Below are 12080 nucleotides of genomic sequence, written 5' to 3' on the forward strand. Positions count from 1 at the left end.
AATAAAATCTATATTTAAAAAATAACTTAAGCCTCTGGACTTAATTGGCTACATTCCACTACAATGCTTTGTTCAGTGCAATGTATGCAGTAATTGAGGTCAGAGTTGTTCCCATTTCCTCTTTTAATTAGCGCGTATTTTGTGTGGTGAAAAATTTGTGTTGGCACATGGAGTTCTAAAAATGGAAAAAATGTTGTGCTAAATTGATGAGTTTTACCTGTGGGAGCATGTTCATATTTATTATCTATATAATTTAGACATCATACGTGTAGATAGCACAGCCTACCTTCCTGACATAACATACATATTTTGGTTTAAAAAAAAGATCAAATCTCTATTGAAAATAAGAGGTAACTTTTAATATATATGCATACTGCTGTATAATAAATACAGTATCTCAGATAATGGTAGAAACTGTATTGTGCCCTTAGAATAGTAATAGTAGTTTTGAATAATTTTTTTTTTTTTTGTTTGTGCACATCTCTGAATTTTACCACTGAAATTAAGGGCACTCTCCCACTGGGCAGATTTAATCCTCTAAATGATAGGTTTGCGGTTTTGAATTAGATTTTGCAGATTATGAGCTGAAAACACTGTCCGATAATATTGGGAAACTCAGAATACGAGACTAGTCTGTCACTAATTTGCTACTTCAGATACACAGTGAGGGAAGATAACTGGTAGATAATACATGAAGTTTTATTTTGTCCATATGAGTGTGTATGGCAATTGGCAACAAATGATTTCGTGTCTAGAATTCAAGCCCCTAGGACAGTTGGAAAGGACTGCATTTTCATCAGTCAAACAAGGGGTGGACAACTGTGGGAGAAAGAAATTAAACCTTTTTGTGTTGGTTCAAAATACAAGGTAGCTGGACTTGTGTTTCCTGTCCCTAAAGAAGCAAGACTATTTCCAAGGATATTTTGTTTGAGGACTGTAGCAGCTTCTAGGAAATAGAAGTATCAAAAGAAAAGGAGGAACAAAAGTCTGATTGTCACAGTGTTTGAGTTTGGAAATTTGAAGGGAGTGTTCTCTGAGTTAGGCTTAATTGTACTGTTAATATAGCTGTACTGTATATCAGTAGGTGAATAAAGATAGTGGTCAATAAAGTAGGTGAATAAAGATGGTTAGTGTATTATAGGCCCATAAATACTAATTTTATAAAATAATAAATGTAGAGTAATATTAAATGGAAAATTTTATGGTTTTTAACAAGCTAAACTACATGAAGATGATGTAGAACATATTTTACAGCATTTCAGTTATATCTCATTTATTTTTGCTTGGCATAAAATGTCAATACCTTTCTCATGTGAGTGATCTGGAGGAAAGCAAGCAGTGTTGCTCACTAGTAAAATAATCAAATGAATCTTTTGTTACTGTTCAGGTGGACCCTGAGGTTTTTGCTGCGCTACCTGCTGAGTTGCAAGCAGAGCTGAAAGATGCATATGATCAAAGGCAAAAGCAATCAGAGCAGCAACCTGCTAACACTTCTGGTGAGTATATATAGTTGTACAGTAGTTTTGTATAGGAGTTGTTTACTATTCAAAGAGAGTTATGCAACTCTAAATAACAAACTGGAAAATTTAACTAAAGCTTCTATGAAGATGCTGTGTTAAATCGAGTTTCTGTATTTATTTTTGACAGACTGTCAATTAAAACCAGCTGTGGTCTCATTTTGCAAGCAGATGCCTAGCTTTACTTAAATGGGTAATTAATTCAATTCATGGGGACCATGGCACTCAACTTACCCATGTCCATATGTTTGCAGAATGGAATCTAAACTTGATATGTCTTGTGATTTAAAGTATTGCATCTTCAGTACCTAAGTTAGTTAAACTATGTTCAGACAGCATTCTCGTGGTTCCCTGAAACCCATAGCACTGGTATGGGTTTCAGGCAACTAGAGATATGATACATCTCACCATATGTCTGATAGCCAGATGGTTTTACTCTGAGCTGATCACCCAGGTCTCCTTTTTATAATCAGTAGAAAGAAGTAAGATTAATTCCCTGTGAACATGCTTTCTCATAAGATAGGTTGGAAATGTCGTTGTGTTCACTGCCAGTTAAATACTGCATTATTATAATCAAACCTTGATTTCATAGTCAGTGGACTAATGCAGATATGTTAGTATGATGGAATGAGAGCGATTTCCTTGGTAAACTACAATAAAAGCAGTTTGGGGAGGGAGGGGGGGGGGGTCGCTGCTGGTTTTGCTGATACCCGCTAAGGCTTCCCACCAGTGGTTATCTAGGTGGGATGGTGCTCTGACTGAGGCAAAGCAAATTGTCCAGTAGGCTTCAGATTTCACCAGCTGCTCATACTCAAGCACTGAAATGCTCGATATTAAAAGGCTTGTGAATAGTAGTTGAGTATCCTCTGAGTACACTAATGTCTAGCAGTGCTTTTCAAATACTTAAAACATTGCCCATATCTGGAATGGCATGTGAGTGTTAAAGACGCATTATCTAGGTTATGTTCTCCCAATTGATCCATAGATTTTTATGGAAGATAGAGTCCCCCTTTCAATGGAAAAGTATTAAATTTTAGATGTATCAACCACTGACTATTCCTGTGTTTTTCAGTGTCAAAAAATCCTTTCCTACACCTGAAGCATGCAACAATGAAAAATAAGAAAAAAATCAGGAAAAAAAATCCAGTCAGTCCTATAAAAAAGATTCAGAGTCCTTTGAAAAACAAATTCGTTGGTAGCCCAGCAAAAAACATGCTGGCTACATCTGGAAGCCCACAGAAGCTAATAGATGGTTTCTTGAAACAAGAAGAAACAGCTGCTCAGGTAATTTTAACACTAACAGCTTTCAGTAAAGCTATGTCTGTTTCTTTAAACAGTCCATGTTCACAAATGCAGCTTGTTTTCTTTACTGGATTCTTTACTAGGCGCATATATATATATATATGTATATATATGGTGTTACCATATTTGTCAGACTGAGCGTTATCAACTTTTATGTTTGGAACAGCCGGAAGCAGTTCCATCAACTTCAGATTCTTCAGGCCCATCAGCTCTGCAGACTGAACAGCCTGGTTCATTTAGGCCACAAGCACCCAACCTAGCTGGAGCTGTTGAATTCAATGATGTAAAGACGTTGTTGAAAGAATGGATTACAACTATTTCAGGTACAGGATGTCACGCTAGTGGTGTTCTTGCATGTATCACAAGGAAAACTTTTTTTTTTAGTAGGTTTTTTGTACTTTCTTCCTTCTTCCTTCACTCATCCTTTCAGTGGTTACTTTTCACAGTAATCTTGAAGTCTCACTGCCTTGCAATCTTGGAGTAACTTGATTCTTCCTCCTTGGTTGTTATTCTGTGTTTTTGCCAGCTCCTGTTTCTTGCTTAACAGGATGAAAATCTACCTGCTCTCTCTTCAACCCATTTGTCAGGCCCTTGTCTTATGCCTTGATGTTACTTGTATGGGAGGTTTTCCTTATTTTCTCCAACACATTACAACCACTAGGATGAAAACTATTGAAAGGGAATTCCTGTTTTATGAAGATGTCATTTTAGAGGCAAAGGAATGCGGGTTTTTTTTCAAAATAACTGCTGGAAAGAATTCTAGAATAAAGTGCAAAAGTGTAACACCATTGCTAAACTGTGATTTGAATTTTAACATGTCAAACAATTAGCAACACTTTAATATCTTGGGGAATCTGACCTGCAAGATCCTTTGTACCCTGGACGTTGCGATTCTCCTAAGAGTTTCTAAACAGCCATTCCATTCTAAATCCCTATTTCTTTTCCTTTTGGTTAATATTAGCTTGGCTGTCATTTGTTCTTACTGAAGAAAAAGAAGAGGTCTATGAGACAGATATTTCAGGACCTTGCAGCCCTTTTATGTACATAAATTCTGATGTTGGGGGGAGGTGTGGGAATACAGCAATTGTTAGATCAGCCCCTGATGCGCTAACACTGCAGAATTTCTTTCTATTATATTCCAATTGTTCTATGATTGTATTCTAAGTATACTTAGAGAAAAGTTCTCTCTTTTTTTTTTTTTTTTTTTTTTTTTATTACAGATCCTATGGAAGAAGACATTCTACAGGTTGTGAAGTATTGTACTGATCTGATAGAAGAAAAAGATTTGGAAAAGTTAGATCTGGTTGTTAAGTACATGAAAAGGTAGCTTAATTGCTAGTATTTGTGACATTTGGATTATTTTTGTTAGAATTTATGCACTAGATGCTTCAATGTGAGGCCACAAGCCCGTTAGACATTCCATTGATAAGTGTAAATATTTTAAGCTTAAATTTTATTCAAAAACGGGGTGGGGGGAGAAGTTGGGCTGTTAAAATAAGTAATTTGTGAAAAATTAAGAGTAGCATTTCATAGTATTTGCTACAGTCTTTTGTTTCTAGACAAAGGATATAATTTTTGCCAGCATTATCCCTTTTCTTCATCCTGTTTTCATTCATTTTTGGTGGCACCTTAGATCTTTCCTTTGTTTCACCTGATTTCATTCTCCTGTATCCAGATCCTGTCTGACCTCCAACCTATTAAATCCATTTTTAGTACTTAGTTATTGTGCTCCTATTACTCTTCCCACGAGTCAGGAGGCCCAAGTTCCGTTTATGACTTGCTTACTAACTGATACTTAACGATAGAGCTCAGCTTTCTGTGTCTTAGATCTGGAAAATATTTATTTCACAGAATTAACACCCAAAAGACTACAGCAATGTAAAAACTTTTCACTATGCTTTTGTATAATGGGCTGTCTTTAGGCCTCAGAAAATGCAGTGCAGTTAACTGGTTTGTTGAATGCTGTATAGTAAATTCTTTATAAAACCCTTCAGAAAGCATCATGTCCTGTTTATGTCCCATTCCTGGTCCCTGTATGTGAGATTTGCACCGATGGCAGTGTGTCTTTCCAAAGCCTGGTAACAAGCGTAGGACAAGGAATCAGGAGTTGGGTGGTACACAGTTGTCTATATGATACTGAAGTTAGGTCTTCTAAAGCTGTAAGTGTAGGAACCCTCTGCTTTCCTGTAATAGTGATCTGGAAGGGGATTTTGGGAGTACAGAGCTGCTTTGTTTTCCTTAGGCATTTCCTTAATTTGCTTCTAGAACCAGCTGAATGATAGACTTAACTCGTAGCTCTCTGTGGGCCTCCATGATTTGCTTCTATTTTTAGCAATAAACACAATATAGTGCCCCCCAAACCTATTATTTAAATGTCTTAATCACCCTTGGCATTCATTGGAAGAAAAAAGTAGTGTGTATGTCTTGGGATGAGGAAGGAAAGATCAGGATCCAGGAGCTTCCCATTTCTGATGCTTCAGTATGAAGCTGGTAGAAGGTCACCGGTTTAATCCCAGGCTTACAACCACTTTAGACTGCTAACATTTACAAGCTGGTGTGACACTGCTGACATCAGAAATTTTACCACTGAATGGCAGAGGAATCTGCGGCATTAGGGTAAGACTTGTTATATTTGGAGAGATAGGGTTTTACCAAGATTGAATCAAAATACCATTCATAGTGAACTGTTGTGATCTTGTTCTCAGCATGAAAACCAAAACTCACTGTAAAAAAGACTGGTTCTGTAATGGTAATTCTCTCCCTCTTCTTCCTTTTCCCCTTCAGGTTAATGCAGTCATCTGTGGAATCAGTTTGGAATATGGCATTTGACTTCATTCTTGACAATGTTCAGGTAGTTCTACAACAAACTTACGGAAGCACATTAAAAGTTATCTGAACTTGTAGTAAAGAGCTTGATGAGAGCCTGGAGCTCTCTGCTAGCTGTGCCATAAGTGCTTGTGAGGTATTTGCAAAGTGCATGATAGTAATGCCCTGAGTTTTTATAATTTCAAATTTCTTTTTAAACAACAAAGTGTTTTGTACATTTCTTTTCAGAAAGTGCCAAATTTGTCAGTATTGCATGTAAATAATTGTGTTAAAATTCTTTTATTGTAGTATAGAATCTATTTACAAAATGTTTGTTTATAAAGTTTTATGGATTTTTACAGTGAAGTGTTTACAGTTGTTTAATAAAGAACTGTATGTATATTTTTGTACTGATTCTATTTTGTGATGCTTCAGTTTGAATATAGCTAACCCCTTTTATTAAAGCCGCAGCTTTGATTAATTTCACTAAGTTTTACACAGTGATACTGACTGAACACATGTAGGAGACTGCTGTACATTCACCTGGCTGCTTTTTGCTTCTTCTCCCACTGACTTTATTACAGAGTTTAAGCCAAGGAAAAGAATATTAGCTCATTTTCAGTTTTGTCCTTCAAAGACAGAAACCAGTGTGGCCGAGCCACTCCCAAAGCACCCACGGTGCTAGCTCAAGTGTAAGTGCGTGCTCTGAGCTCTGTGTATTCAGGTGTGCTGTCACCTCTGGAGATGTGTGCTCATGGAGGAGAACAAATGGAGATTTTTAAACAGTTACCCGAAAGAAGCACTGTAAAGGAGCTAGGGAGTAGCCTGTATTGGTCCTCTGCGTTGCTTCTACTCAGCATAGAGCCATGTTCCACTTGTAAAATACCATAGTTCTCCCCAGCCTGTGACACGCATTTCCTTTATGCAACCTAACAAAATAGCTCGTAGTGAGTAGCAGAAGTGAAACAAATGGTCCTCTCTCTTTGTGTCTGTGGTAGGGAGGGGTATGCTTGCATCTCTGCAGTTTGTGTTTTGGGCAAGTCTGCTTTTTCCAGACGTACAGCAGCCTCATATAGTCATATTTGGCCCAATATGTTGAAGGAAGGCTCTTCAGGTGCCTGGAAAGAATGAAGGCCACTTGAAGAAAACCCAGGTGGTAAGAAAAATATTTTCATTTTCTGAAGAAATGATGGGGGCGGGGAGAGAATCGGAAGTACCCCACATAATCCTGGATGGGTGTGGGCCCACCTGACTGTAGAATTGAAAGCTGGAATGGAAACTGGAGCTAGCCCTGGAGCAGGATTTGCACCACCAGCTTAGCTGGAAGCATCTCCTCTAGCACAGGGCAGGAGCTGCTGCACTCTCAGGAACGCTCTGCAGTCGCTTTACTGGCTGCAGCACAGGTTACAGCAGTGACAGCATTTTTTAGCTTTCCTTTGTGCCCTAGGCCTCCCTTGTAAGGCACGCTGGGAGAGGCACCAACCTGGCTTCTACGACGAGGCGATGGATGAGGGAACATCAGTAGGTGTTTCCCTTGACTTTAGTAAGGCTTTTCATGGTATCTCCTGTAACATCGTCACAGACAGGCTAATGAAGTACAGGCTAATGGATACACGGATGGAAAACTACCTGGGCAGGCAGGCCCTGGGCATGGTGATCAGTGGCACAAAGTCCTGTTAAGAGGCCAGGCCCAAGTGGTGTGCCCACACAGTCAGTACCAGCTCCAGTCCTGGTCAGTGTCTTCATTAATGACCCGGATGATGGGGCAGAGTGCACCCTTGGCACGTTTGCTGATGACACAAGATTGGCTGATGAGGCAGAGGGCTTTGCTGCACCTGGAGACCAACAGGCTGGAGAAGCGCGCTGCTGGGAATCTTGTGACAAAGTTCTGCACCCAGGGAGGATCCACCCCAGGCACTGGGGGCCAGCTGGCTAGAGACCAGCTCTGCAGGGAAGGCAGGCCCTGTGAGTTGCTTGAGCCAGCAAGATGCCCTCCCAGCAAAGGCAGCCAGCAGCCTCCCAGGCTGCATGAGGAAGAATATCACCAGCCAGCCGATGGAGGAGATGTTCCCCGCTGCGCAGCACTGGTGAGACACAGCTGGAGTGCTGGGTCCAGCTCTGAGCTCCTCGGTACAAGAGGGACATGGACATACAGAGCAACTCCAACGCAGGGCCACAAAGTTGCTTAAGGGAGTGGAGCTTCTCTCATCTCATCCCACAGGGAGAGGCTGAGAGAGCCGGAGAAGAGGCAGCTGGGGCGGGTAAGGAAGCCAGAGCCAAGACACTCCTCTGGAGTATCGAGTGAAAGGGTACAAGACAATAGGCACTAACTAACTGGTACAAAACATTCCTTTTCAACACCCCCAGAACAGGTTGTCCACAGGCATGGTGGATCCTCCAGCAGTGGAGATGCTCAAAACCCAACGAGACACAGTCCTGGCCAACCTGCTCTGACTGCCCCTACCCTGAGCACGGGGAGGTTGGGACTTGGTGACTGCAAGCAGTGCCTCTCTGATAAGGCTGATTTTTCCAGCTCAAGTTAGCTCATTAGGTATCTATCTGTCTATATAACTGCATCTATTTGTAGATATGTATCTGTGGGGGTTGGAACCTTATCTGAATCAAGTTGTCTAGGTTTCCACTAGTTTCTAGCTGGGCGGAGCCTCAGTGGTTGCTGCTTTTGAAGCTCCCTTTTTTCCCCCCCATTTAAGAAAACTGGCAAATACATTCCTCTGAAATTCAAGCAAGCATTTTACTAATTAGGTTTCAGGTACACAGCTCAGGTTTTGTGCTATGAAACTAGGCTATTTGTAATTATATTTTCATGATCCCTGCTTCAAGCCCTTATACATTACATTCAATAGTTATCTGCTTCCTTAAAGCCTTTTAGTGAAGGTATTTCATAAGTTCCACAACAGCAACCTGCAAAAATAGTATGACCATTTTCCCAGAGTTTTTACCTGTGGGAAGAACACCCTTCCACATTCAAGGGAACAGTCAAGAATACGTCAAGACCACAACATTTGACATCCAGGTTCTTAAGAACTTTTTATTAGTGTAGTTTTCATGATTGCATAGTTTGCAAAAGAAAATTTTTACAATTAAATGCAGTTTCCTCACTGTGATCATTCTGTTCTGAACCACTGACACACCCAGTGATGTGAATTTGCACCACACACCAACCATACTGAAAAGGTCCTGCTCAAGGGCAAGTTTAAAGTCTTAACAAACCGAAAAAATTCCAGTAAGTTAAATTCCATTGCCAAAGGAGGTGAGTTATTAATGTAATGGAGTCTACCAATCCCAATTATAAAATCCAGATTTTTCCTGACAAAAAAAGTAATCTAAGTGACAGAAGTCATCTGATCAAACTGCTTATTGCAAGTTAAATTGTTGTAAATATTTTAAATGCTAAAAATCTCAGCTACATGACAGATCATTATCGATTTTGTTTCAGCTTGTGCTTTGGAAAAAGTGTTTGTTTAGCTCCTCTCAGCATGAGCTGTAAGTTACCAGGAGACTACCTGATCAGGGGTACAGCAAGCTGTCATCCTAAGCAGGGAACCACAGGGGAAGGAAGGAAGGAAGGGTGGGAAGATGCTGGGATTACAGACTGACTCCTGGTCATCACAAACATCATCAGCCAAACGCCTTTTGAGCTGGTTCAGTCCCACGCTGTCAGATGACTCAACAGCTTTGATGCAGCATCCAAAGTCACCGCTCGCTTACAGACAACCGTTCTGCAGGTGCTTACCACAACTCTGAGCAGCAGCTGGAGAAGAGATGCCACCTCTAAACTCCTCCCAGCAGAGCCTCTGGGAATTTTGCCTTGCTGAACACCTGGCCTGCAACTCCGGTGCTTTGGGAACACAGTATGAGACACAAGCCACCAAGACCACCGCCACGCGCAGCGCGCGTTCCACCAGGGGAAGAAACGCCTTTGCTGGAACACGCCTCCATTACTGTGCCAAGCACAGAGAGGCAAGCCTCTGCCTGGCATTTCCACATCTGTCAGCCCATGAAGTGAAACTTTGTTTATTGAAGCAAACTGTAAAACAAATGGGCTACTATGTCCATCTCCTTTATTTGTGGCTCTGCGTTATAATGATTACAGGTCGACTTTCATGAACTGTACAAGCAGTAAAAGGCGGCCAACTATGCTTTACATCATTGTTTCACACAAAGCAAATACAGAAATATCCAATTGCCTAATTTTTCTATTTAAAAAAATTTCTATAGGCACAAAGCAGAAGAATGTTGGAAAAGAGCGTCAAGGGAAGAGGTATGCATAAATAAAGAAGTAATTCTTACATCAAAAATGTCCCAAGAATCACAAAGTCTGCAGAAGCTTGGTTAATCAAATACTGCAGTACTGATCTCATCAGTATAAAAGTGAAAGAGCTTTAGTTCTGTAATAAAAATTCAATTTATTTTATTTTGGAGAGAGGGAGGGGAAAAGGGTGGAAGGAAGGTGTAAGAGAAGGAAGGGCAAACTTTAAAACAGCAGCCAGTATTAGGAAGGGCAGTAGGAGAGGTGAACAGGCACATTGGAACCATGGGAACATGTAAATTGACCACTGTCAAACCAGTGTAAATTTCTTGGTTTCTCATGGAAAACATTTTATCCACATATTTTCCTCCCAAACATATATCCAACACTGTCTTCAATATGACTTTGTTGGTAACTTTTTGAACAGGAATAGCGCGTTTATTCCTGCCTCCCCATTGCTGTAAAAAGTTATCTAGATGATTTCAAACACTTTCTTCAGCTCTACTATAAGCTGCCAGTCAGACTTCTGCATTTCATCCCTGAACCAGTCCTTCAGAGCATCGATGGACTGACGACTGATCTGTAATACACAAGACGAACCCATCAGAAACATACACATGCATATTAATAAAGGCAGCTTTTAGTGCGTTGGAAGCAATTAATGTTAAGAAAGGGCATCAGTTTGCACAGCAGGAAAGCTCATTCTAATCCCAGTTTTGCTACTGATCTGCTGCATAACCTGTCGCATATTTGTGTCCCTTCTTCTCTCCTCACATCCCTTACCTGGTCTTCGAGACCGCAGCAGCACAGACCATCTTGCGCCTTGTGCGGTAAGGCAAGAACCTGTGACCGAAGAGGATCTCCCACTGCCCCCAGGGCCCCCAGCACCACTCCCAGTCCCTGCATCTCCATCTGAAAAGCCCCCGTGGCTACTTGCCCCCCATCTGTGGGTACATGCTCCCAGCGTGTGTGTGGCAGGGGGTGTCTTACAACATGGTAGCTAAAGCAGTTAGGAGTGTGGAGAGCTGTGGCTTTGCTTCTGACAGCAGAAAACTGAGCAAGGGATCAACTCCTCATCTAAGCCCAGTGTTCCAGAATCAGAGCAACTGAAGTATTGCTATTTATTGCACAATTTCAAAACTAAGCAAACACAATCACACTGTAATGCCATGGGAGACTGCTAAGCTGCTCTGAGCACCAGCTACACACAACAGTATGCAAACAGCTCATTTAGTATTTTGCCCCCTCAGGTGCAGTAAGCTGCAAGGTATTTTTAGCTGCAGTACATCATTCCTTCAGTCCTCAAGGGGCATGACTACAAACCTCAAGACAAGGCTACAGAAAAACTCGGCTGAGCAATGCCACACACAAACCCATTTCAAGTGTCTGTTAGTCTCTGATGGAAGGTTCCTAGTCTGTTTTTCAGGCTTCATGTAACATTTCCACTTCAAGCAAGCTACTACTATGTCAAGCCCTCTCCAAAAAATGCAGATTGTTTTTACCTTACTGACGAGGATATCTGTTGCTTCAAAATGTCGTCCATACATTTTAGGTGATTCACCAGGAATAGGTTCTATTTTAACACATACTTCTTGGCCTTTTTTTGCAACCTCCACTGGTTTATGGTTTATTTCAATACTTGTAACTATTCCAATTTCAACAAACTGTAATACAATGAAGAAGCTGGAATACACATCCACAAAACCTCTGTGCACACACTTTAAATTCCTGTTTATATATACAAACTTGCTCATATGAAGTACTGCACTAGTGCAGCAGCCACTTCAGAACTGGCAAAGCAAAACATATTGCACTGTAAGCACATCGTACTGAACAGGGTGGTGACATCAACCTATCCATAAGTTCATCTGCAATAGCCCATTTGTTATCCTTTAAAATGTCAGGAGTTACTTCCCCCCTTATTAGCTACCAGGAATGACAATTCTGCTCGTTACTTTATATCGCAATACAGAAATCACAGCAGGGGGAGGAGGGTGGTTGACTGGCAGATACCCTCTAGCCACGCTTCCTGGCAGGGCCCTGCAGCACTTGGGAGGCCATGCCCCGCTACAGGACTCAACTCTGTTCTAGCAGGAAACAGTAGGATGGCTGATCACCGGGAAAGAGACTTGATCTAAAAGTCTGAATCTCATCTCCTACCAAAACACTGTACGCCAGGGAAAGGC

General features: G+C 41.0%; 2 protein-coding genes across 10 annotated transcripts in view; one reads left to right on the top strand and one right to left on the bottom strand.

Annotated features, from left to right (window-relative positions):
* The window catches only part of REV1 (REV1 DNA directed polymerase), a 62656-nt gene extending 56630 nt beyond the window's left edge, over positions 1–6026 (top strand). For all 7 annotated transcript variants that reach the window (XM_029999072.2, XM_041119499.1, XM_029999073.2 and 4 more), the window contains 5 exons: positions 1388–1496; positions 2590–2801; positions 2986–3142; positions 4040–4142; positions 5604–6026. In XM_029999072.2, the coding sequence (XP_029854932.1) occupies positions 1388–1496; positions 2590–2801; positions 2986–3142; positions 4040–4142; positions 5604–5715 (693 nt within the window). In that variant the 3' untranslated portion in view covers positions 5716–6026. The remainder of the gene's footprint in view (positions 1–1387; positions 1497–2589; positions 2802–2985; positions 3143–4039; positions 4143–5603) is intronic.
* A 2620-nt stretch (positions 6027–8646) lies between these two features.
* EIF5B (eukaryotic translation initiation factor 5B) overlaps positions 8647–12080 on the bottom strand; it is a 40602-nt gene continuing 37168 nt past the window's right edge. For all 3 annotated transcript variants that reach the window (XM_029999081.2, XM_029999080.2, XM_029999078.2), the window contains exons 23-24: positions 11397–11558; positions 8647–10474 (exon numbers count right to left, since the gene is read on the bottom strand). In XM_029999081.2, coding sequence (XP_029854941.1) covers positions 10367–10474; positions 11397–11558 — 270 coding nt within the window. In that variant the 3' untranslated portion in view covers positions 8647–10366. The remainder of the gene's footprint in view (positions 10475–11396; positions 11559–12080) is intronic.

This window comes from Aquila chrysaetos, chromosome 23 (assembly GCF_900496995.4).
Source record: "Aquila chrysaetos chrysaetos chromosome 23, bAquChr1.4, whole genome shotgun sequence".
Classification (NCBI taxonomy): Eukaryota; Metazoa; Chordata; class Aves; order Accipitriformes; family Accipitridae; genus Aquila; species Aquila chrysaetos.